Genomic DNA, 26,599 nt, shown 5'->3' on the forward strand with positions numbered 1-26,599 from the left:
AATTTCCAGATCAATCGAAGTATTTATATAAAGGTAGATATTCGCCAGATATCTCTGCCTTGGACTTCTTTTTATGGGGTTATATAAAAGATATCGTGTATCAAAGAAAGGTACGGGATATTAAAGACTAGTAGTAAAGGATTCGTAATGCCATTGCCACCATTGATGGACCTATGCTACAGCGAACCAGGCAAGAAATATAGTACCGACTTCATGTCCTCTGTGCAACTAATGGTACCCATATAGAGGTCTGTTAAATAGAGTTAAAAAACTCAAATAAACACTTGTAAAATTAAAAAAATCTTGTTTAAATATCACAAAAACTGCTTTTGTGATAAATTTTCAAATTGTAAAGAGACTTTGTGGACATCCTGCATTTTTGAAAACACTGCAAAAAAAAAAAAAAAAAAAAAAAGTAACATTTCTATTTTTTAAGGAAATTTTTTGCTATTTTCTCGAACCTTTTTCAGTATTAAGTTTTAATTAAAACAACAAAATTTATTATGAATGACTTAAGATAATATCAATATTTTTTTATTTGTACATACCTCCTGAAACACCTTTCTTAGTGAAAATATTTATTTCACGTGTGCATAACACAAATATTTATCTTCGAAGGCAAGACAAATTTCTAGCTTTACCGGTTACACGCAGACAAAAAAAGGACTGCCGCTTTCGACTCACGAAATGAATAGCTGATCTTCCACATCACTGTAGCTAAACCTGATAGTTCAAAATAACCATGTAGAAACTTTTTTTCTTCTTTTAGAGTGCATTTTCAAGAATCTAATCCACAGTGCGACGTACAAATTTGAGCATACATAATTGGTGATTAGGAACCTTCGATGCAAAAATACTTATTTTAGAGTCAAAAACAGATCTTCTTAGAGATCATTTGTGATCATTTTTCAAAAGTATTACTTAAAAATTAGGAATACTTGGATTTGATGCTTGGATTTGATCATGAACTTTATTTTATATATTTTATGTTTGTGTCATGCGTTTGTATTATATTATTTTTTTATATCATTCGTTTGTATTTTATAATTCTCATTTCAGAAAACCTAAACTAAATTAGAACTGATTAGATAAAAGTTTGTTACCTAATTTGGGTATGCAGAATATTCAATAAATATTTTAGACCGAATGAGTATAATTTGTTTTTCACACTTCTATTGAGAGCTGGCGCACGGTAAAGTGTTTGGATAATATCTTCAGCTATGTGCGGATTAAAATTTCTTAGATTTCTCTGAGAGTTCGGAACTTTAAAGGTTTATTTTTATTTTTTATTTAACCTTTATTTTTTAAAGCTTTCATTTAATTTTGGAAATTACTACTTTCAGGAAGCTAAATTTGACTGTAAAGTTTAGGTGAAAGTCTACTTGATATACAGAATTATTCTAAATGGTTCTTGAGTTATTTCAAAGGGTTGACGTTTAAGCTTTTAGTGACGTTTTTTAAGAGGGTCTGATAATCTATTCGTGCACAAAAACTCTTTTTTAAGAAGGTCTGATTAACAACTCGTGAACAAAAACTTGGATAAAAAACTTCCTCGTTATTGATCAAATAATCGTTTAGCTTTAAAATTTTTTTGCTTGTATTTCAAATATATTTTGAGTTTGCCACACATGAAATAAATTATTAATGGCGCTTTAAGCAGCACATTTTCCCATTTAAAACTTTTTACGAGTAACACCCCCTCTGCACAAACTATCGGCTCAGTAAAATGCAACTATTGTATTGCTTTTAACTCTGCACTGCAAGATTTATTAATTCCATCAGCGCTTGCAAAAAGAAACAAACAAAAAACAAACAAAAAAAATACTGAAATGGTGCATTAGGATTTCTTTTTTTTTTTAGAGCATCATAAAGAATCATAAGAAATCTTCACACCTTGGCCTTCTCGAAAATTTTCACACCTTGGCCTTCTCAAATCAACTGTTAGTAATGGTATATTAACAATTAATCTTCATTTTTATATTTTTTTAAATGTTGTTCAAAAGTGTCAATGTCGAAGGTTTTTTGCATTTCAAAAATTTCAAAAGACATTTTTAAATGATATTAAAGTTAAGATATATGGAAACAAGTCGACATAAAAGAAATTAACTGACTCGCCCCCCCCCCCCCACTCCCCTTAGAGACCACAAGATTGAGATGGATTAAAGAAAGAAGAAAGATATACTTGGTCCATTGGAGTGGGAAGCAAAAAAGTGGGAACAAAATCTTTAAGCGGTGAAAGTACTTCCAAGTCATAAACAGGTTTTTTTGGAAAGAATTAAATTGAAAAATGTAGTATACGGTTGTAAGTATGTAGTATGCGGTTGTAAAGTAGGTTTGTGCAATATCTATACAGGCTGATTCAATCAACGCACTTACGTAAGCTAAAGAACCGCATGATTGCCATCAATAGGCATGCTGATTTACCGAAATGATTTGTGATATGTTCAATAAATTGGGGTTTCTACCCAAACAGCTCGCTAAGTTAAAAGCTGATGACCTAAAATTATTTTAATTTTTTGACCTAGGTAGCTTGATCACCAAATTTGAAATAACAAAGTTTATTTGACAAGAATACAAACGATTGGTAAAAGAGTTCCAACCAAAATTTGCAAAAATCCAATAATATCTATGCAAAAGAGATGCGTAAGCTTGCAAAAAAAGCATCAATATACAAAGCTAGTTTATCAAATTTTGTCAGAGCAATTTTTCTGACCCAAAATTCTCCTACAAAAATATGACGCATTCTTTGTTCTTTCTTTTTTTATTCATCTAATCACAAGAGCAGCCGATCTACTATCATGTGATACATGATGCAGCTATTGTGCAATTTATCACCTGACTACATAATGGAGAAACTTTTTGTCGGGAAAAATTATTAAAACATTAAAACTAAAATTGTGCACTTAATTTGATTGAAGAAAAAAAAACTTTTATAAAAAGCATTGCGCTTACTTGTTCTTATATTATAAAAGCATTGCGCTTTACTTATTCTTATTTTATAAAAGCATTGCGCTTACTTGTTCTTATTATAGCAATTGCTATTTTAATTGATTATTTTATTAGAATTTTGTTAAAAATGTTCAATTTAGAGAGTGAGTAGCGGAGATATTTAACTAAATACCATCGAAAACTATAAAATAGGCAACAATATTTATTTCAAGGATAAATTACCATGACTATGAATCATAATATATATATGACAAATTTACACTTTTTTTTCTATAAAAATTTTAAAATTTCATTTACTGCAATTACGTCATCTAAACTTGCAGCCAATTTTAAAAAACAACGGTTGGGCTGGAGTTCTTTTTAACAAGTGAAGCACTAACACAGAAAAAGATAGAAGCTTAATATGGCAAAATCAGTTTCGTAACTTAAAATACATAAAAATAAGGCGGACAGCTGTATTAAGCATTTTATCAGCATAATTTGGTAATAACAAGTAACATACCTCACACTTTTCAGGACTCAAGTTGCAAACTTTAGTTGCTTGAAGTAAAAGTAAAATCTTTAACTTTTTTATACACTAAAAATTGAAGAAATTTCAATTATTCAAAATTCTCTAATTGAACATAAATGGTTGTTGAGACAATCGAAATTTTAATTAATTATTTAGATAAGCTGCAATAAAACAAGTTGCTATCCATTTTGTTACCATAATAATAGCTAATTAATGTTTTTTTTAAACTACAACTTTACCCTCCCCACCCTCCCTTTATCTGTAGTAAACTTACGGGATTCTTGAGATTTAACTAAAAAGCTTATTCTGCTGAACTCAACAATATCTTCTTACTCTTTTATTTATTAAGCCTGAAGAGATATTGCACGCTTTAGAAATCAACTGTTTTTCATTGAAGTTTGCATTCAATAAAAGCGACTTTAACCTATCGTTGCATGTTTCACATTTGCGGTTGACCCCTCGTTCACGTAGGGTTGCAAGTTTCGCTGCATTAAATCTTGGGCCTGGAAGAGAAAGTTGCTAATAACAAATTAATAAAAAATAATAGTTGCTAAATAATGAAATATTCAAAAAATCAAAGATTAGTAAAAAGTAATAAATAACAATCGTGGTTTTAATTTTTTTTTTAATGATACCTTGTGCATTGGAGAAGCCAATTAATGCAACCAACGTCATAAAAAGCAGCACCATATTTAAATATACTCGTTTTTCTCTACTTAACTATTAATTAGGATCTGTATTATATGTATATGGAATAACGAACAAATATTTGCATAGCTCTTTGTGACCTCCTGTTTTTTAAAATAAATAATGAAAAAACGCACATCGCTTCGCTGGAATATTTTTCAAACGTGTGAAATCGGACGGTTCTTTCTGTTTAGCTGTTAGCGAGTTGGTAGTTACAATGGGGATGTCCAAATATTACGTCACGAAAATTTTGACCGCTTTTGACCTCTCCCCCCCCCCCCTCATTGTAACTGGTCGTAAGATTTTTCCCGACCCCCCCTGAAAGTACGTCACAAAGTTTAGCCCCCTCCCCACTAAAAAATTTCCGTTTCAGATGCATAGCTAAGGATTAAAATCTAACTTATTAACTGAATTTTACGTATAAATTTTAATTAAATGTATAAAAAAGTTAATTACACTTCTGCGTTAAATAGAAACATACTTAGTTGTGTCTCTTATTCGGCATCTGTCTATGGTGAGCATAAATGTTCATCCTACGTATGAATTGGCATTGAAAGGTTGTCTTCAAAATCTGCAGTGAAAATTGACAAGTTAATTCATCTTCTTCAATCCAGTTAATGTGCTCCCCCCTCCACCCCTTTTAATCAAACTGCTTTCCATAAACCTGACCGGGTGCTGCTCGGGGTTTAAAGCACAAAATGAAGTCAATTGTTGACAAACAATCAAATGCTTCTTCACCAAGACACTGCACGCAAAATACATGCAACAATTCTTGCAACAGCGATTCTGAAGAAGAAATTGGATGAATAGAAGAGATCATAGGATAGGACCTCATATACCATTGTCAAGTGTGATACAGTATCATCAAACTTTACAGCTCGTCCAACAAAAAGAAATTGAAACTTTTGAATTTTTTGAATTGATGTGTTTCGAACTTAAAGTTTTCCATCTGGCAATTGTAAGAGGACTTGTGAGAGAGGACTTGTGAGAGAGGACTTGTGAGAGAGGACTTGTGAGAGAGGACTTGTGAGAGAGGACTTGTGAGAGAGGACATGTGAGAGAGGACTTGTGAGAGAAGACTTGTGAGAGAGGACAAGTGAGAGAGGACTTGTGAGAGAAGACTTGTGAGAGAGGACTTGTGAGAGAGGACTCGGTGGTTACAAAAAACGAACAAGTATAACGGTAAAGTAGGATCCTCTCGGCTGTTTACAGCTTCTCTTACTTTCACAACTTTGAAGAAAATACTGACTTGTTCGCAAATGATTTGCCTGCCAGCTGTTGCTCTTGGTTTCCAACGATTCGGAGATGATTCCCAATTTTTCTGGGTCTATATATTCTGCAACGACAAGAAATTCGTCGATTTAGATATTGGAGCATCTTTTAGACAGTGTTTTACCCGCAAAATTTAAATTTTCTTTTTTCAGATCATCCTCTGTTCTCACATCAGCTTTGTTGAGATGGCTTCCATGTCATAATCATGTCATAATCAAAGACGACCTAAAGATGTCATTCTTCTTTCTACCTTATTAAATGTGCTCCTTCGAAATGCATTAGCTGGCAAAAATATTTACATCCAAAACCATGGCATATACTCAATTAGCACTAACAATAAAAAGAACGATAACGTGGATTCTCGTCTGGACCGCCATCTACAATCAGAATGATAACTGGTTTAACAAATGAACCGTATTTAGCGGAATCTCTAAACTCCTTTAAATCAAGAAGCTCATCAAGCAGCTCATCAAGCAGCTCATCAAGCAGCTCATCAAGCAGCTCATCAAGCAGCTCATCAAGCACCTCATCAAGTAGCTCATCAAAATCCAGGGCTTGAGTAAAGGCGTTTGACGATGAGTGTTTTCCAGAACAAATGGCTATACAAAAAATATAACTACAGCTATTCACAAAAGTTTAAACAATTACAGAACTTGAAGATCTAACCTTCGGTTTGTCTTGAATAAAAATCTAACGGAAATAGATATCAAAATAATTTTTTTTTTCCAATTTCGTAAATAGGATATTTGTTAATAGAATAAACAAAAGAAGGTTTCAACTCATTACAGATTACTCAGAAATTTCATTAAAAATTGGGTGATACAAATTAAGAGGTGTCACAAAAGTGTAAACGATTTTATTTAGGATCAATTATTTGCAAATTAATTGATAAATCCGGTGCGAAAATTTTTTTATTTTTGAATAAAGTTAAAATGAGTAGTTTACAAAAAATTTTTTAGTATCAAAAAATTTTTTACAACATCATCAGGCAGCTTTTAATTCATTAAAAATCAACTTGAAATATTGTACATTTCAAATTAATTTCAATTGCGTGCAAATGGGTCGAAAATCAGTTTCCAGTGAGATAAAGTGGCAAGTTATTTGAATGGCGAGGACAAAAAATCACACACACGTTCAAATAGGCAAAATACTTCACGTTTCTGAATATTGCGTTAGAAAAACTATCAAAACCTGGGAACTTATCAAGGATGTCTCCGACATGCCGCGTACTGGGAGACCATCCAAACTCAGCAACCGTGACAAAAGTGGTATATTCAGAATGAGCAGAGAAAACCCCAGACTCAGCTACAAAAAGCTAGCATAAATTTTCAACTAGTCAAAAGATAATCCAAAAGTTAGCAGAGAGCTCGTAAGACGAACATTTTTGGACAAATGTATTGGAACGTACATAGCTGCTGGAAAACCTATTCTTTCAATCACGGATAAACGCAAACAACGAGTGTGGTTAAAAGAAAGGCTGGACTGGTCTGTAGAACAGTGGGCAAAAGTTATTTGGAGTGATGAAGCTAACTTTCAAGTTGTAAACCGCAAGGGAAGAATCTATTTCAATAGATTTGCAATTGAGAAATATTCGACAGGTTTTTGCAACATCATTGACAAAGCGATGGAGGTTTGGTTGGCATCTGGGGATGTTTTTCTCACAAAGGTATAGACTTCTGTGAGCTGTACGAAGGTCGAATTAATTAATACATCTGCAAGAACACATTGAAAACGTGTTTAGTTCCATCAATCAGACATTTGTATGGTAGAAGCAAGCAATTCATCTTTCATCAAGACGGAGCTTCAGCTCACACAGCTCACTTAATCAAAGAGTACTTTTTGAAAAATAAACTCAATGTGACGCCCTGGTGCCCTAGATCACCAGATCTCAACCCAATTGAAAATACTTGGTCTTGGATCGAAAATCAACTGACATACCATGAAATTTAATCAACTCAGCATTTAAAGCAACTTTTGAATGAGTACTGGCTGAAGGTACCTCGCGTGATGTGCATAAAATTAGTTGAATAATGCATAAACGAGTTTATCTTTTCTATAAGAACAAAGGAGGAGACTTTAAATATTAATTTTGCTTTTTTTTTTCATTTTTTGTTCGAATGTTGCAATTCGTTTAAACTTTTATGCTTCTTATTTTTCCTATATGATTTTTTGTAATTGTTTTTTTCTATCTAAATATTAAAATTTTTATAATATGTTTAATTTATTTTAAAGCTAATTACTTTTTCTTCAATAAATAAAAAAAAATTAATTCGATATCATTTTACAGTTTTTTTTATTAAACAAATACCAAACATACTCGACAAAAATTCTGCAATCGTTTAAACATTCGTGAATAGCTGTATAACTCACAGAGTCGTCGAACAAGGAAAAGACTACTAGCTCCTCAGATAAGTATCCAAGATGTCTTTCAAAAGACTTGATGGTTTCTTCTGCACTTTTAAGGTCGATTGATTTAAATTTCCTCATTAAATAAAAGAAATGAAGGTCATTAGCTGGAGCAGCAGAAATAATAGAAAATTTGAAAAAAGAACTTTGCGTAAAAAAGACAAATGTACTCAGTCATCCTCTCAATTTTTCTTGCTTCTTCATCAGTAAGTTCAAAAGTAGGAGATAGTAGGAATATTTTTGTATAATAAATGGCTTTTGACATCCACCTTGCATGATAATCAGAACCAGCATACCGAATGCGGAAACCTCTTTTAATATGTCCACTGAAAAAAAATAGAGTAAGCTCCACTAGTTCGCGATAGTCCTCACGAGTCCTCAAGAGGAAATGTTTTTCTCTCCAAGCAATCCATTGCCCATTTCTTTACTTGAGGTGCTTCTTGAAATAAAAAACTATTTTGATCATGAGGCCACTCCCATATCTAAGTTCTTTTATATTCTTATTGAGGTTATGAAATTCTTCTTTGAACCTTTCAAACAACTGAACTCTTGGTGATTTGTTCGGACCACAAATAGCATTGGATGTTGCTTTTATAAAGAGCTCTGGAATATGATGTCTACATTCAAGTTGGAGTAGAGAACGATCAATTTGCTTCTCAATTAGAATTGCAGCTCCGTTATATACTCCACTGTTTGCATGTTTTTAAAAACTATTGTTGTCTCAAGTGAATTAAGACTAAATGACTTCCTTTAATGCAATTTCACAATATTAAACTCATAATGAACGAAAGTATCGATATTGTAATGTTTGAAATATATTGGAATAACTAAACTGAATTATGCTACGCAATATCTGTGGTGTTTTAAAACAAATCTCTTGTGGGATAAGTACAATAAATCGTAAATTAATAAATTTTTGTAGAATCATTTCTTAGTGATTGTCAAATAAATTGTATGAACCCCATTAAGAAAAAACAACAGTTTGTTAGTAAAAACTTTGCGCAACACTTGCGCAATCCATTACTTGAACTTCCAATGTCTTGCGGAAGATGTAAAATTCGTTCTAAATTCGAAATTTTTGGTATTTAGCGTTTTTAGATAAGACATCAACACTGGTAAAAACCCCGGTTAAAATTTCAAAAAAAGTTTTAAATGGACCACCCTTATATATATGAATAGTTTTGCAGAATTATGTAAATTATACTAAGATCATACATTCGTTCGATAATAGAAACTGAAATTTAGATTAGTTTAATTTTTAAAGTAAATAGCTGCTTTTAGACATTACTTTATGTCTGAATTATTTTCTGCCGACATAAAGTATGTCCGAAATACATTTTCTGTCCGCATATTTTGACATTACTTTATGTCTGAATTATTTTCTGCCGACATAAAGTATGTCCGAAATATATTTTCTGTCCACATATTTTGACATAACTTTATGTCTGAAACGTTTCGCGAGGTTAGAATTATTTTGTTCTATCTCCCATTTTAAACGTTGGTAAAAATGAGTTATTCATTTTAGCAAGTAATGATTACTTTTAAAATACACTTTACTTTTTAAATTTTTTAAAAATTTTGTTTAAATATAAATTATCTTACAAATTTATAGCGCATTTAAGTTTGATTTGAAGAGTTAAATAAAAGTTTTGATTTCCCTTATTAGAATGTAAAAACAAAAACCTAATTTTTATTACTGAATGTGATTTTTATTACATGGCGTCCAGTGCCACATTAGAAATTAAGTTAAGTAGAAAGAAAAGTAGAATTTTTAAAGGGTCAAACCATTTACAGCATAAATTTCTATGATCTAATGGTCTACAACATAAAAGAATAGAAAATAGTTCTACGCCAGAATATTTAATTCCGTTCCAGGATCGAATACATCACAATAAAAAGACAGGGTCGAATAATTTATGGTCGAAGCAAATCATATAAAAAATTTAATTTTTCAACAGCGCGACGTTTCAGATTAAAATAGATTAACCACTGAACAACCGACGATTTCAAGCGGCGGTTAGAATACAATTTTTAACCGTTATATTCGTTTTTTAAAGAGTTGTGATCTTAACCGAAAATTTATTTCAAATAAAACAAATATCAATCATAATGTTTGGCTGTTAAAATATTTTTTTTTCTTGCACCTTTTTTAAAGAGAACACATCACTTTTCAAATTGTAACTGATACAACTCAAACAAATAAACTGGCAATTAAATGCCTCTGAATCAAATATTTATATGTTTCTGCTCCCCTCATATCAGCGTTGCCACAAAATTTGGAAAATAAGCATTTCCCTCATATCAGCGTTGCCACAATATTTGGAAAATAAGCATTTTTTTGATCTGCTGGTATTTTATGGCCTTTTAGCTTTATTTTGCCATTTTGACAAGAAAATTTTAAATTCTTTAAAAGGTGTTTATTTTGGAAAAAAAGTTGAAATTAATTTTTACTCCTCAAGAATTCTTAAGGATGATGAAAAACATCTTTTGACTTCCAATCCGAAGATTAACTTGTTGATACAGTCTGGAAATAAGCACTAAGCTAACACAAATGTGTTTAAATAGTATTTGTTTATTTAGAAGTCAAAAGCTCATGTCTGGTGCTTGATAAAACTTGTTCAAAAAAGTGACGAAGTCATTTTGAAACAGCCTCGATTTGAAAAATAGCATTATTTTGGCATTTTGCATTCACGCTTTTGGCATTTCACATGTAAAAAATGTTGGCAACGCTGAATTTTTTATTATTAAAAATTTACGTATTAAAAATTTACGTATTAAAAATTTACGTAATAAAAATTTACGTATTAAAAATTTACGTATTAAAAATTTAACGTAATAAAAATTTACGTATTAAAAATTTACGTATTAAAAATTTACGTAATAAAAATTTACGTATTAAAAATTTACATATTAAAAAACGATTGTTAATTGAATTATTCGTTTTTCGCGGTTTAACCCTATAAGGACGGGAAAAAAATGTTACGTTAAGGACGGCTGGGGTATTAAACTACCCCAACTGAAAATATAGGTTTTTATACGAAATATGTTGAACTTAATATAATAATATAGACAATAGACATAACATAATAATATGAAAATAGACAAAACTTGTTGTTGTGGCAGTTAAAAATAAACTCCTCTGGGGTAGTAAAATACCCCGCCGTCCTTTAAGGGTTAAACGATGGTCCTGTGGTATAAATGGATTTTGGAATAGTTTTTTTTTTTTTTTTTTATCACTTTTTTCGTTTTCTTTACGATTTAAAGTCAAATATGGAGAGAATAATTAATTGCATAAACCTATTACAGTCAATTTGAAATTAATAAAGAAGGAGGAAAAGTGAGTTGTGCCAAAAATTTTGAAGTTGATGTAAATCAATTAATTAGAGAAATGGTTTCATTAATGAAAAAGCGTAACTTGTCTTTCGTTTCAGCTGATGAAAAAAAAAATATAAAAAAATAAAAATCGGACAAATTTTTCTATACTAAGAAATGCACTGAAAGACTTCAAAGTTGTTATAAATCGTCACAGCATGAAACGCTACATTCAATATGCGTGTGAAAATATTTTTTAGCTCATAAGAGAAGAAACTGAAAATGTATGTCTCGTTGATGTTTGAAATTGCGTCGCGATATGAAAGAAACTTGTTTGGAGTCAGCTGTAGATAAAGGACGAGCCAATTGCTGACAGAACCTTATGCATAATTACTCAAGAAGGTCAACAGTTTGACGAGATTTTGGCTGCTCAGTTAGAAAATGTGATTGGAAAAATTGGAAAATGTGCTAATGATATCTACGCAACTTGTACAGATCAGGGAAAGAACATGACGAAGGCTTCAAATGTTCTTCATAATGCTAAAGAACAAATGAAAGTAATCTTTGAAATTTATGGCAACGAACTTTTATAGACTTCGAAAACGAGGAAATTGATAAAGGCACTTTAGAGAATGAAGAAGCAAATTATAGTGAAGCCCACACTGTTTGGATCAGATGGATCATTCTGTTCAGCCATGTTTTGTGGCGCACATGTGTGTCAGCTAGCTGTCAAGGACATAACGCCATTGTTTGAAGATGCATTGAATAACATCAGAAAAGTTGCTATCGAATCCAAAAAAGTAGCATATATTCAAACATTTAAAAATCTAAAAAAGCCTTGCATAGACATTGAGCCACGCTGGGATTCCACGTTTTTGATGATAGAAGATTTCCAAATATTAAGCTAAGACACAACCAATTAAAATTAAATGATGCATCATGGAGCTTAATACATGAATGTTTCGATGCATTTTCACCGATACATTTGACCATGATGAACTTTCAATCCGCAAAATTATCAATGAGTGAATTCAACATTCAATGGATTCAAATAAAAATAGAAATTGAGGACGTTCCAGCAGGTAATTTGGGATTAAAAATGCTACTGACCAACGCAATCAATACACAAGAACAAGTTTTTTTTTTAATGTGAAGCATTTATTTCTAGCTTTAGATCCAATATTTTGCTTTACATCGGGTCATCAACTGTTTAATTCAGAAATAATGAATAGAGGAATTATACAGCTGATCAAAATCCATCAATAACTTTGTACTCGACGAGAACAATCAAGTTCTTTATTAACAGAAGAATCCATACAATCAAATGCGTCATATTCCGATGAACTCGGAAGAAGTTGATGCAGAAAAAGTACGCCGTTTCATTGAATATACTGGAGGAGGAACTAGACAAGGTACTGTGAGTGTATCTTCAGAATCAGATCAAGATATTCGTCAAATCATTTTAAAATGGACTCTTAATGAACCACGAGTCGCGTTAGACGTTGAATACAACATTCTTGCGTACTGGAAGAAAAACTAGAAAACGAAATGGAATCGGCTCTATGAAATCTCTAAGTAGTTTACGGTGCAGCATTCTCTAGCGTAAAAGTTGAACGTGATTTCTCTGAATTCACAGAATTCTAGCACATAAAGTTACCTTTCAAAATAGAATTATGATTAAAATGGCTGATATAAAAATTTACAACTGAATAACATTTAGATCAAAAGGCGCCAGCATCGAGAAATTTTTTATTCGAAACAGCCAAACAATGTTTTATTTGAAATAAAGTTAAGATCAAAACTCTTCAAAAAACGATTATAACGATTATAACGATTATAACGATTATAACGATTCGGTTAAATTAAATGATAAATCTTGGCCAGAGATTTTCTTACGGTTAAAAATTGTATTCTAACCGCCGCACAGTGGAGTATTTATGGTAAAAAGTTGATCAAAATTATTTTATGGCTTTTAACAATTAGATAAACAATTAAAAGCAGTTTGAAATCATAATATAATATTTAAAATGATTGTGCAGGTTTTTTTTTACTCAAAACACAGTTTTGCATATAAACCATACAAAAAGAAGTTTAAAAATAAAAAAATAAAAAAAAAAACTAAACAACAATATAAACTGTTAAACTTCAATTAAAACATTAAATGCCTTAAGAGTAAAAATGTTTTAAAAAAATGATGCAAATACAAACAATTTAAACAAAAGGAAATATACAAATACACATACTATAAAGGTGAAATAAACCCTACTATAAAGGTAAAAACAACATAAAATAAAAAAATATACTTAAAAAACGATAAAAAATAAACATTAGTCTGATTCATTTTCGCTAGATGCCTCCTCTTCATATTGCTGTAGTTCGTTCAATGTTTCTAGTTGCAAGAACTCTAATGCCTCACTGGAAATAGCATTTCTTTTATTCTTGAGCCTCTTTCTGACACTGCTCAACAAAGGATCGGAACTTAACAGAAGTCTGTTTATGATATCCCTATTACAAATTTCTCTTGAAAATTTCCTCGAGAAATTCTGTCTATAATCACGGAAGTGCTTGTTTCGAGCCTCAGCCGCCTCTTCCGATAATTGACCAATAGGCAATATAGCTTGATCAATTATTGTGGCACCATGTCTCAATATCTTGTTCTGCTGTTAGTTCTGCAAACTTTTCAAATTTTTTGATATTTATTTTATATCCACTTGACAAGGTTTCCAAATTCTCATTTGGGCAGCATAGGTTAGTTGTGCATAAGATTATTGGTCGCGAATAATCTTATGCACAACTAACCTATGCTGCCTTGCTTGGCGAACTCAACAACTCGAAATCTTTTGATGGTCGACCAGGCCTTTTTATTATACAGGTGGGTAAACTTATGATACCATTGAGCCATAGTTCATTGTGCTTCAAAAAACGTTCTTCTATCTAGTTAGCAGCTATCCATTTTTGTTTAAAATGAAACTTGAAAGTATTTAAGGCGTTTTTTAGTGAACTTTGTTCATTTTCAGTACATTTTGTAATAATTTTGAGATGATCTTCTAAAAACACAAATTTGTCATCAATTTTTTTCTTTGGGCATTGTTTCATAACATCGTAGAGTTCTTTTCTAGTCATCTCTTTCACCATTGGTTGGGATTCTGAAAAAAAAAATGAAATAAGTTTTTATTCAAAAGACAACGTTTTTGTCGTATTATTTAATCAAAATTAAATTTTAAAAAATGGAAGATTTATGTGGAACATTTTATTTCAAAAATGCTAACTAGAATAACTAATGTTTAAGTTACATAAAAAATCTTTGCTAAATTCGGCTTAATTCATATACGAAAACAATTTTGAATATGGTATTTACAAAAAAAAATCTAACAATTTTAATCTCGAATATATATTTTTAAAAATCTCACTTTGTTAAGTAAAATGAAGAAACTACACATTTATTTTGTATGTACATACCTTCTTCTTCAACGTTCATCGTGATTTATTAAAGGTTTTACAGCATACAATCTTAAGTAATACTTTTAAAAGTTGTGTTTGACAGGAAGCGTAAAAAACAAATACAATGAGCTCACGCGAAGTCCGAGTTTAAACTTTTTTTATACCTGGAAGGGGGAGTGGGCAACACTAAAATTGTTGTTTAGTGATGTAGCCTTTATAAATCTTTCATGATATATAGTTAATAGTACACTTTTACAAGATTTTTGTAATCGACTTTTGATCGACTATTACTTTGAAATACTCCACTGTGCGCCGCTTGAAATCGTCGGTTGTCCAGTAGTTAATCTATTTTAATCTGAAACGTCGCGCTGTTGAAAAATTAAATTTTTTATATGATTTGCTTCGACCATAAATTATTCGACCCTGTCTTTTTATTGTGATGTATTCGATCCTGGAACGGAATTAAATATTCTGGCGTAGAACTATTTTCTATTCTTTTATGTTGTAGACCATTAGATCATAGAAATTTATGCTGTAAATGGTTTGACCCTTTAAAAATTCTACTTTTCTTTCTACTTAACTTAATTTCTAATGTGGCACTGGACGCCATGTAATAAAAACCACATTCAGTAATAAAAATTAGTCATTTGTTTTTACATTTTAATAAGGGAAATCAAAACTTTTATTTAACTCTTCAAATCAAACTTAAATGCGCTATAAATTTGTAAGATAATTTATATTTAAACAAAATTTTTAAAAAATTTAAAAAGTAAAGTGTATTTTAACCCGACACCGCATACATTTTTTTCTTAATGGTTTAAAAAAAAATTGAAATTGATAATAAAGACATTTCTTAGGAACAAAAAAACAATTGATGTGTTTTAAACCGCGGGTTTATTAGTATATTTTACGGTATAACTAAACATATGCATATAAATTTAAATAAACACTATGAAATTAAGTCAAATTCTGTTTGTTTCTTTAAATATACAATATGCGGTGTCGGGTTAAAAGTAATCATTACTTGCTAAAATGAATAACTCATTTTTACCAACGTTTAAAATGGGAAATAGAACAAAATAATTCTAACCTCGCGAAACGTTTCAGACATAAAGTTATGTCAAAATATGTGGACAGAAAATATATTTCGGACATGATTAGCAAAGTTGGAGTGCATTGCCTCGGTTGTTTGTTCACTAAAGAGTCCCAAAGAACAGTTATTTCTAGAAATGAACTGAGGAACATGGTGGAAAAGAGCATGAACTTTTGGTGTCACAGTTATTGAAAGTCTTTGGTAAAAAGATTTTGAATGTCTCAATCTTCTGACAGGAGTTGGCTTCCAAATGGTTTCCAAAACAGGCTGATACAACAGCATAAAGTGTTTGAAATGCACCAGTAAATTTTGCCACTTCTTGAGCTTTGTCTATTGGTGCAAGAGACTCCAACAGATCAAAATTTTCCCAAATTTTCTTGCATTCATTTCCATTTAATTGACCCCCATTGTATGATTCCATGCTAATGTGCAGCTTCAAAGGGCATTCTTTGGCACCTGGCCACACTTGAAGTAAGCCCTTGAACATGTGATTTACAACTCCCAACATGAGATGCAGTTCCATGGGTGAAATCAGATCAAGAATCACTGATGATTCATCTCCTGGAATGATTGGTGAGTGAACAACACTTTTGAACTCTCGAGCTTGTTTCTCATGGATTCCTGTTAATTCAAAAGCTTTGAGGCACTCCTTGATAGAGCCTATTTTCGGAGAGCACCAACATTGGCAAGATCTGTTGATGCAATTTGACACCAGTAGCAAGGGTGACTATTAGAATGTGCCTGGATTCTACAGATGATGTTGGCAATCTTCAGGTCACAAGAAACAACAAAAAGTACCTTGTCAACATGAAGAAGCCCCAAGACTTTTTGATATTTTCATAAGCTTCCGGAACCTCTTCAGCCACTGCCATCAGCAGCTGTCTTCTCACTCCAGTATCTTTAGAGGCTTGATGAGTGAGAAGCCTGAAACTTTTTTGAGTTGGGTTAGTCTCATATCGGATGACTCCTAGAGTGATTTTAAAAAATGATCCACCACCATCCATGCCAACCTTTAGAAAGTAGTTGTTCTGCAAATCTCTTGCATTCACAACCTTTTGTACAAGTTGCTCAAGACTTTTGGAGTGACAAACGTTCTTTGTTTGTTCTTTGCCAGTCCTATCAGTAGAGATACTGATTTGTGAGGTGGTAAAAAAATCTTGCAAAACTCGACCAACAGCTGCAAAACGTTTTTCAAAATTGGGCTCAACAACTTTGCCTGTTGAAGATTGATTTAATGTTGATACCAATTGTCTCATTTGTGTGTTAGAAAGACCAGTATTCAACTGCACCTGAACAGCGTTATCTGTTTTAAGCTGTGGTTCAAACAGCTGTCGTGTAGCAGATCTTCCTGAAGGTACAAAATTAGTAATTAGTCTAATTTTTCACGCCAAAACAATATAACTAAAGAAAAAAATTTGGCTTACCTGGTTTCACTGACAATGGCCTTCCACCGGATCCTTGGCTTGGATTGTACCATATGGGGGTGCTTCCTTAAGTTTAATCACTTGAAGTGCTATTTGTTCAGCACCCTGTGAATCTTCCATAGCAATTTTTCTTAGATTTTTATGCCTTGTTCCTGCAGTGCAGAAATGTGGTAGGCCTCGGCCAATTTTTGAGAGGCAACTGCATACAGTGCTTGTCCTTTTAAAAGGTCTTACTAAGATGGAATCAAAATTAAACAATGTAGGATGCTCTGCACTAGCACCCTTGCAGTCTTTCAACTTTTTTTCTGAAACCACCACAGAAACCTGTAAGAACCCTTTGATCGGTAAAGTCAATGTCTTTGTTTACAACTAAATGCTCTCTTTTAATTATGAAGGCAGTAAGTTGTCAGTCGGCTTTCTGAAGGCACAAAAAACACACTGTTTTTCTGCAGTCCTCATGAGTTTTTCTTATATTTGACATTTTAATTTTGGAACTTTGAAATTAGAAAACTAACAATGCACGAAAGAAAATTAATCTATAAAGAGATATGTAAAAGAGAGTGAATGCCCTTTCCTGGAAAATGGTGACATATCTTTTCCCGGAAAAAGGAGTTGCGAAAAAAAATTGTAATCTGCCAGACAACAAAATATAAAACCAAAAATACGCGATAGAAAGGCATTGTAATCTAATTGACACAAATGGAGATCGTTGTTAAATATCCATTTATTACCTTTATTTGTCTGCTTTATGCTTTGGCTTAAAATACATGATATGGTTAAAACTTACACCCTCTTATATCCACTCTGCCAAGTACATAATTGTTTCTATTAGCAGCAATAAAGAGCTTCTCAATATAGAAAAAAAAAATGTGTTAAGTTTTGACAATATCTTTATGGTGAAAATGAGATTTATGGACCAAAAACTTTGAATGTTAAGATCTCGCTCAGACGGCCATATTTGATTTCGAAATATCTTGTGGTAAACCTTGTGGCCATATACTATTTACCCCTAAAGGGGTTTCCAGAGGACATGAAGTTGGTATTAATTGTCATTTATACAGGGTGTGAGCTGCTTTTACTTTTTTTATTTTAAGAAAATAAAAAATCTAAGGAAAATTGGAAAAACCTATTTGCTGGATAACCGAATGCTGCATATCCGGCAATAAAATTTATTTCATATCCAGTATTTCCATTGTTTTTAGTCAGCGTATTTATGAACCCTATTTTACAAAGTATACATACAAAAACAATATGCAGGGATCATTTCATAATTAGATCTATTACAAAATGGCTGGTTTGACCCATAGCCAAACAAAGACTGATTATTACAAGAAGAAGAAATTGTAGATAAAATTTTAAAATCCAGCATGCACTGCGTGTAGAGCTGGTAATTTAATTTTGTGCAATACAAATATTTGAATTAAATGATTGCACCAAGGTTTAACGATGCATTTGACATTGCTTCTTAAGCCGTTATCCGTTCTATTTGAGTCCTTCATTCATAAGAACTTATATCTAACTAATCTTATAACTACCTTCATAAGAAATACACTGAGCTTAACATAAGATGCAGCGAAAGCTTTAAATAATATGCACCAGGAATTCTACTTACTTTTTGAATTACTTTTTTGATTGACAGCAGAGAGAAACATTTTATTTAGCAGGCTGCGTAACTAAAATTTACTTGGAAAATTACTTTTTTGAAATTCACTTTTTCAAGTGAGGAGGATGGAAATATTCTGTTTCACTTGTCAACTGTAGTAAATTTTGCTGCAGAAATAAGATTTTTGTAAAAGCAGAAAAGATTTTTGCAGAATGCTCTGAAAACATTTTTTTTTTACAATTTTTGAATCTAAAAAAGCTTCATTAAATCATGACACAAAGTTTTGTTTTTGATTCCTGCCACCCCTAAAAATACCTACAACCCCTACCTACTACTACTGCTTATAAGGAAAAATCTTTGCATCTGACTTGTTTGACAATTTAATTGACTGAAATGATGGATTAAAAAAACAAACCTATCTGAGATTACTCGGAAGAGATCTCTTTTAAATAGATTTAAAATTAACATAAAATCAATTCTCAAGCAACTGATTGACCTTCCTTTTAATATAAATAATCAGTCAACTGATTGACCTTCCTTTTAATGTAAATAATCTGGCTCAGAACCTGCTGAACCGGTTTAGCATTCAGTTATTGGAAATAACTTACCAATTCAGATGATCAATTATCAATGCGCCAAACGAAGAGATTCAACACAAACAAAGAACTTCCAGTTGTTAAAAAAGGTCATTTATTTATCAATCGGGTCGGTACTAATTCAGATACGTTGAAACAATTGTATCACGCAAAGGCAGACAATCCAAAGAAAACTAAGGCAAGAAAGAAAATACTCTGTAAAAAGAGCTGATTAAAAAAAAAAAACAGTACGCGTTATAAATCGCCTACTTATAAAATGAGTATATAGTTAAATTACATAAAGTATCTAATTCAGCAACTTTTGTTTTGATTTCATTTATACTAATGAGTGAGATCATATTCAAATTTTTACATTAAACAGGGGGTAGAATTAATTACATTAGTAAGATAATTAATGTAATTAATTCTACCCTGTTGACCCTTTATAATCCTTTATGACCCTTTATGACTTTTTATCTTTAGAATGCAAAATCCATAATTAACTTGGATTATGCATTCTAAAGATAAAAAGTCATAAATGGTCATAAAGGGTCAACGGTGTAAAATGTCTTCCCCTTGCGAAACCTAATTTTTAAAAAAAGTATATTTTATCAGGTATATGAGGATCAAGCTACTTATTCAAAACTTTGTTCAGGATGCATCATTCATTTAAATGATCCTATTCATAATAATAGCTCAAGCTCGAGAAAATGTTCCTCTTGACAAAACTATTTCTCATCAAAAATAACCTCGATTTCATAAATTAAATGATTGCGCAACTTATTTTAAACTTAATTTTACGTATGACTTCAGCCCACTATTCATTCGAGTTACTCTGTGTTGAACTTTTTCTAACAAATCTATGCCCATTTTAGCTTGTGTTGACCATAATCTAACTGCAAACTCTAAGTGAGGTATTATAAGTGTCAAATAGATATTTCTCAACAATTTGATGTTATCGAAACTAATAAAAGTTTCTCTCATCATTCCAATCATCTTATTAGCTTTAGATAGAGCAATCGCTTGATTTTTCCATTTTCATGGTTTTTGAGAATGCAAATACAAGATCTCTTTCCAAATCAGACATTTTTAAGAAGATTCCTCCCATGCTATAATCTCTACACTTATTTTTATTACCATAAAGGATTGCTAAATATTTCTCCATAATAAACTAACAATTTCTTAGATCACTCAATCACATTTTCTAGATTATTTTCTAAGTTTAAAACCTTTTCTTCTGTTGAAACATCAGCTAATAATTTTGTGTCATCAGCATAGTTTTAGTTTGACTTTAAGCAGCTGAGGTAAGTCATCTATAAATATAACAAAAAATAAAGAGTCCAATACCTAGCCTTGAGGAACTCCACTAAAACCTTCTTTCTGGGATTTGCTTAGAACTACTCTTTGCCTGCAATTTTTTAAGAAAGCTTCAATCCAGTTTAGAAACAATCCTCTAACACCATAGTCTTCAAACTTTAGTAATATTCTTTTATGAGAAACGTTATTGAAAGCTTTAGCGAAATCTTGTAGTATTTCATCAAATGTTGTTTGCTAGACAATATGAAGTCCAACGTTTCAAATAGATTTGTTGTACACAAATCACTTTTCACAAATCTATGTTGCTCTCTGTAAATTGTTTTATTATTATACAGATATTTTTCTAAATATGATCTAAACATGTCTTCAAATATTTTATAAGGAACAGATGTGAGTGATACTGGTCTATAATTGGCTAGATCAAGTTTATCACCATTCTTAAATAATGGTGTGATGTTGAAAGATTTTTAGTGTTTGGCAAGCTGCTTTGGTAAGCTACGCTGTTTGTTAAAAATGCTCTAAATAATAATTTTAAGCGATTGAACATGCGCAATTTTTTAATACAATAAGATTTATTAAATCAGCTCCACCTGTTTCTGAAATATCTAATCCACTTAATTTCTTGGCTACTTCAAAACTTATTAAAGGATGATTAAATGAAGAATCAATATAAGCGTCAAGTTCAAGTTATGAACCATCATCTTCAATCCAAACACAACCTGAAATTTTTTGTTAAACAATTCAGCCATTTTTTAGTACCGTTTGTTACCTCCCCAATAATATTTCTTGATAATTCTCTTAGCATTCTGTTGTTTATTAACATATTGATATATCAGTTTAGCATTGTGCTTTTCTCTGTTAACTAAATGTTCTTCATATAGTTTTCCAGAAAATGTTATTTCATTTCTCAAACCTTTACAAATTTTTTGTATCTTTCAATTAAATTCTTATCTTGCCAATTAGATGCACATTTTTTATATTTAAATTCTCTTTTCATCCGAATCATTTTTCTTACGTTCGAGTTCAATAAAGGTGTGTTTTGTTTTGTTTTTTTTGAGTTTAATCGGCGCAAATATATTACACGTTTCAATAACCTAAAATGTAAACAGGCCATCCATCTCTTGAACCAACTTGTTATCAAAACATTTAAGCAAAGTTACATTTTCAAAAACTCTTGATATGCTTGCATAATCTCCTCTTTTGTAATCAAATATATATTTCGAATCTTGGTCAAATTCAATTTCTCTTATATGAAAGGTAAAAGTTAAAACAAGTGGTTTCCATTAAAATTACTGTAATTATTTTTATCAAAAATTGATTATGTCACCAAAATATTAAAACATCAATAAAATTAAAAAATCATTATGATTTTCACACTTGCTTGAAAAAAATCTCCTACTTAAAGGTTCGGTTTATTGCGGTAACAGTTTGAACCGAAATGACGGGCGAAACCGGATACTGAAGCCGAATGTTATTGTTCACTCACTAAAACATTTTTATACTCACACATTTTCTGTTTTTGACCAAGGTATACTCGTTAAATGTTATAAAATATATCATGGAGTTGTTTTTTGGTAAAAAAATATTTCATGGATCAAGATCATGGATCAAATAAATGAATTAAGATCATGGACTACTTCAGAATTTTTTGAGATTGTATAGCCCTGAGATCGAAATGCACTTCGACACTCTTAGCAACATTAGCAGCTACCTCTAGCAGATTGTTCAGCCTGTTCTTTAACAGGTTTTCTATTCTAGGCATTTTAACAAGTGAGTTGATTTATGAAAATTTTGAGGTTTTTGATAATTTCAATGCTGTGTTTTCACTTCAGATATCTTGAAATTGCTGTTGTTGCCATCCTGCCTCTAAATTAACAATCTTTTTTTTTGATAAAACATTTTACTAAGTTTACACTTTAGTTATTGCAATTCTTCAGAGAATTTAAAACAGTTCCGTACTTTCTAGATGAACTTAGATCCTATCAGATTTGTTTTTTTATTTAGCAAAGCCAAAACTGAAACGACTTTTAATTCACCTTATTGATATTCTTCTAAATTCAAAAAATCATTCGTTTTCATATCGTCTATTGACAAGTAAAACTCATTAGTGACACTGCAGCTAATTTGAGATAATCAAATTTTAGTTACTTTACTTTATTAAAATTCCATTTATTGAGATATCAATGTGATATAAATGTGATATCAATGTGAGATAAAATACAACTATTTCGGATTGATTTACGCTCTTAGTGACTTTTTCTTGCAATATGTTGTTAATATTTGGGCATCATATTGAGTAAAAGTCAATTTCCCATAAAACTGTACTTAATGAGTTTTACTTGTCAACCGACGATATAAAGATTTATGAAAGAATTCTTTAGAATTCCTTCATAATATGATTGAGAAATTAAGATTTTAAATGACGAAGTTCATTCCGACTTTATTAAAGACCATCTATTTTAGCTAAAACAATTGGTCTTTAATAAAGTCCTAACCCCGCAGGAAATTTGTCGTAGTTAAGGGCTACTTCAACAAACTTCCTGCGGGGAGCTAGGGGCGGATATCAGCGTTATAGGAGAAAGAAAAAAATAATTTTCTACTCAACTTCCTTCGAGTGAGAGAAGTGAATCAGAAAGAATGATCATTTACACTTTTTCTCTGCAATTAAATATTATTTTTTCATCCTGGCCGTACCCACTTAGATAAATAACGATAATCATTCTATGAGCGCGAGCTTACAATTCAATGCCAAAAACAAATCTAAAAGTACGATCAAAAAGAAAATCAATTGCAATTGTAAAATGATCAAAATTTCTTTCTCCAGACGATTTTGTTTTTGTTTTTCCTTTTTGTGTCCAGCATAGTGCCCAATTTTTTTTGGTATAAACCAAAAAGCAAATAAGTTTCTAATGAATTTTAAAAGAGATTGTCTTCATGATTAACAACCAAGTCCACCAAATTTGACAACCAGTTGAAAAAAGTGCAAGTTAAAACAATTCATTCTAACGCTAGATACCTCATTGTTGATTGAATTAATTTCCATCTCATCATTAGAAGAAGAAGTTAAATCTTTAGCAACATTTGTACATTTTTATTACCTTTTTATTGCCAACCTAAAAAAAAAAAGATTGTTGACCTTTAAAAAATGATGATGAACAAAAGTTTCAAGTAAAATTTAACAATCTATTGCCAATTTCATTGCAAATTTACAGCAAATTTAATATCAATTAATTGGAAATTAATTGAAAATTTTTGTAAATTTATTGCAAAGTTATTTCAAATTTATTGCAAATTTATTTTGGCATTTTGTTGCAAACATATATTACAAAAGTGATTAATAATTATTCATTCATAAGTTATGAATAAAATTTTGTTTGTAAATATAAAACAAATAAGAAATATATCCTTTAAAAGGATCTTTGTTTGTTACCCCTTTAAAAAAATAGCTTATGCAAATATTTGTTTGGTGTCGTTTAAATGCAATACCATTTCCTATTCAAAAAAATTTTTTTTTACAGACATACTAGCATTTACTTTCCATAGTCAAGCATCCATCAATCATGATGTTACTGGTTATAATATTGCTTTCATCGTTTGATTTATATAAAACACAAGGTAAGACAAAAATATGAACAAGTTTGCAACTATTATGGTCATTTTAACCACCATCATTCGTAACATGTGCACCATCATCACAGTGTCCTGCATTTGTGAGCATTTTGTTAATCATTGAAAAAACAGTGGCAAAATTAAAAAAGAATTCTTTTTTTTTTTTAGGTCCTCGCAGTGGTACAATGAAAAGTATATTATCCAAAAAAGGAAATTTCGAGAAATGTGAAGCATGTAAAGAGAATAACTTAAAGTCATTTGTATTGAATGCGGACTTCAAAGGATACCGCGAATCTATATCAAAAGCATGCGATCTTTCTTCAGACATCTTCAACAAAAAAGTGAAAAAATATTTTTTCCATTAAATATGTATTGTCTTACTTCCAAGTGGAAAATACCTACAGAAAATGATAAAGGCGATAAATTACGTAAAATAGAAACCTTACGTAATTTATCGCATTTATCATTTTCTGTAGGTGTTTTCTGTTACGTAAGTAAAGCATAGAAGCCTGTCTTTAAACTCCATTACTGAAGAAAATTTGTGGATTTGATAAATAATAGTGACCTATAACTGATATACATCTGTGTTTTAGTGCATTGGAAAATTGAAGAGGGTTATATTTGCGCACAAGATGACAAGTATTTGTGACTTCCGTCCTGCCGAGTGCGAGGTAAACTGTTGTTTTAAAAGTTTTCATCGTTCTTTTTTTTTTTTTTTTTTTTTTTTTTTTTCGGCCATAAATGTTGTTGCTCTTTTATCAACGTTCTTTTCTTTGATTTTGAGTATTTCACCTTAATTTTATTGTTGTAGTGCTTGAAAACCTGCTACTAAATATGAGCCCTCTGCTTCGTAGAACTTCATGAAGTATTGGAATCCTGTACATTTAAAAAACAACAACAAAAGATTGTATCAATGCAAGAGAGTATGAGTGTTTTAAACTTTGAAATTGTAATCATAAATAAATAGTTGCAAACTTTTATCATAATACATTTATTCCTAACATCCAATACTTAAAAAATCTTCAATTTTTCCGTGTTGTTTTATACATCACCCTCGTAACTTTAGTTCTGTAACAGAAATTCCCTCTACTCTGCGATTCACTTAACTACTTCTGCAAATGATAATTTTTATTATAGACCAACGATACAAGTATAGTACCTAGGATTATTTATAAACTTCTAAAGTTTTAAATTTACGTTAATGTCATTAGATTTGGTACTGCGTAATTAGTTTGGCTACATTTTTTTTCGTACATTAGTTTTTTTTCGTACGTTTGTTGTTGTCTTTTTTGTTCATAAACTAAGGGGCATTAAGAATGTTCGTATTGGTGAATGCAGCGAATTAAAATTTGATTTCCAATGAAAAGTTTATTGAAACTTTTTTTAAGAAAAAAAATTTTCTTAAAAAAGTCAAACCACATTTTATTGCCACACTCTTTTCCTAGATCAAATTTGAGATAATAAAATTTTTCACTCCGATTTATCTGGTAAAATAGGACCCTTTGTTTCTGGTAGGACCCTTAGTTTTTAGACCCTTAAATTCTCTAACCAATTAGAGAAAGCTTTCCTTGTAGTAAAAAAATAGTTTCACATAGAATTAATGGAAATTAACCCAGGAAGAAGAAAAATGGTTACCAAAAACACTAAATGAGACAAAACAAATTTAGTGAGAGCTGAATACAGATTAGAATAATTATTTTCTGGTAAATATATTATTTTTAAGCAAAGCTAAACTTAAGTAATCAAAGTTTTCAATCAAAATATTCTCTTTTCTTCTAATATTGTAGCACACGGACAATATTATCGAATATTCAACAGCTCGTATGATGTTTGATTTAAAATTTAATTAAATTAAGTTATATAATATAGCTTCACATTTTAGCCAAAACAAATACTCTGTTATTGTTTTTTAAAGGGGCGATAGTTTAAACAAAAATAACCCTATCGATAATATCATGAGTTTCTCAATAAAAAACGAAGCAGAAAAATAACCCTTTGATTTACTTATTTCTTACTTTGAATCTAATTTATAATATATATATATATATATATATATATATATATATATATATATATATATATATATATATATATATATATATATATATATATATATATATATATATGGGCATTTGTATATCTGAGCAAGCATACCCTCCGTAATTGAATAACACTTTCAGAAAAGATAGAGTGAAAAAAAAACAACAAACAGAACAAAGGATCACTCCAACATTTACCACACCATAGCGAAGCCATGAATCAGTTAGCGTTCAATTTTCTCTGTCTAATGTTGGGCTATTCTAAGAGTATTGTTTGGGATGATTTTTAATTGTAACTCCCAATCTAGTATGGCAGGTCTTGAGTAAATTCGAGGATTTTACTACAGAATCTTGTAGGGAG

The 26,599-nt window shown here is 31.0% G+C and overlaps 2 protein-coding genes across 6 annotated transcripts; one reads left to right on the forward strand and one right to left on the reverse strand.

The window, feature by feature from the left end:
* Positions 1-624: 624 nt before the first annotated feature.
* Positions 625-25,225, forward strand: LOC149892465 (uncharacterized). 4 transcript variants are annotated; one of them, XM_090080525.1, is made up of 7 exons: positions 625-744; positions 1,142-1,271; positions 1,861-1,950; positions 24,109-24,205; positions 24,368-24,540; positions 24,793-24,870; positions 25,011-25,225. In XM_090080525.1, exons 4-7 carry the CDS (start codon positions 24,151-24,153, stop codon positions 25,029-25,031), a joined length of 327 nt encoding a protein of 108 aa, XP_089936651.1. In that variant the 5' UTR covers positions 625-744; positions 1,142-1,271; positions 1,861-1,950; positions 24,109-24,150; the 3' UTR covers positions 25,032-25,225. The 4 variants fall into 4 exon arrangements, with proteins under 4 accessions (XP_089936651.1, XP_089936650.1, XP_089936653.1 ...); XM_090080524.1 differs by having other exon boundaries at positions 722-744; positions 1,060-1,271; XM_090080527.1 differs by lacking the exons at positions 625-744; positions 24,109-24,205 and having other exon boundaries at positions 1,031-1,271.
* On the reverse strand, positions 3,147-4,195 carry LOC149892466 (uncharacterized). 2 transcript variants are annotated; one of them, XR_016450291.1, is made up of 4 exons: positions 4,096-4,195; positions 3,735-3,963; positions 3,452-3,526; positions 3,147-3,324 (listed from the first exon to the last, which is right to left on the reverse strand). XR_016450291.1 is itself a non-coding variant. In XM_090080528.1 (4 exons), exons 1-4 carry the CDS (start codon positions 4,148-4,150, stop codon positions 3,310-3,312), a joined length of 315 nt encoding a protein of 104 aa, XP_089936654.1. In that variant the 5' UTR covers positions 4,151-4,195; the 3' UTR covers positions 3,147-3,309. The 2 variants fall into 2 exon arrangements, 1 of the variants encoding a protein (XP_089936654.1); XM_090080528.1 differs by having other exon boundaries at positions 3,794-3,963.
* Positions 25,226-26,599: the final 1,374 nt, after the last annotated feature.

This window comes from Hydra viridissima, unplaced genomic scaffold (assembly GCF_058129835.1).
Source record: "Hydra viridissima isolate aposymbiotic clone 2 unplaced genomic scaffold, HvirCarnegie_v1 scaffold_2, whole genome shotgun sequence".
Lineage (NCBI taxonomy): Eukaryota > Metazoa > Cnidaria > Hydrozoa > Anthoathecata > Hydridae > Hydra > Hydra viridissima.

Excerpts from the sequence above, each read along its gene's own strand:
- LOC149892466 (XM_090080528.1), bottom strand. The coding sequence starts at position 4,150 with ATGGTGCTGCTTTTTATGACGTTGGTTGCATTAATTGGCTTCTCCAAT. Across the intron at positions 3,964-4,095 it reads TGGCTTCTCCAATGCACAAG|GCCCAAGATTTAATGCAGCG; the intron begins GTATCATTAAAA and ends TTTCTCTTCCAG. Across the intron at positions 3,527-3,793 it reads CAGGCTTAATAAATAAAAGA|TGTATAAAAAAGTTAAAGAT; the intron begins GTAAGAAGATAT and ends TTCAATTTTTAG.
- LOC149892465 (XM_090080525.1), top strand. The coding sequence starts at position 24,151 with ATGATGTTACTGGTTATAATATTGCTTTCATCGTTTGATTTATATAAA. Across the intron at positions 24,206-24,367 it reads TGATTTATATAAAACACAAG|GTCCTCGCAGTGGTACAATG; the intron begins GTAAGACAAAAA and ends TTTTTTTTTTAG. Across the intron at positions 24,871-25,010 it reads TCCGTCCTGCCGAGTGCGAG|TGCTTGAAAACCTGCTACTA; the intron begins GTAAACTGTTGT and ends TTATTGTTGTAG.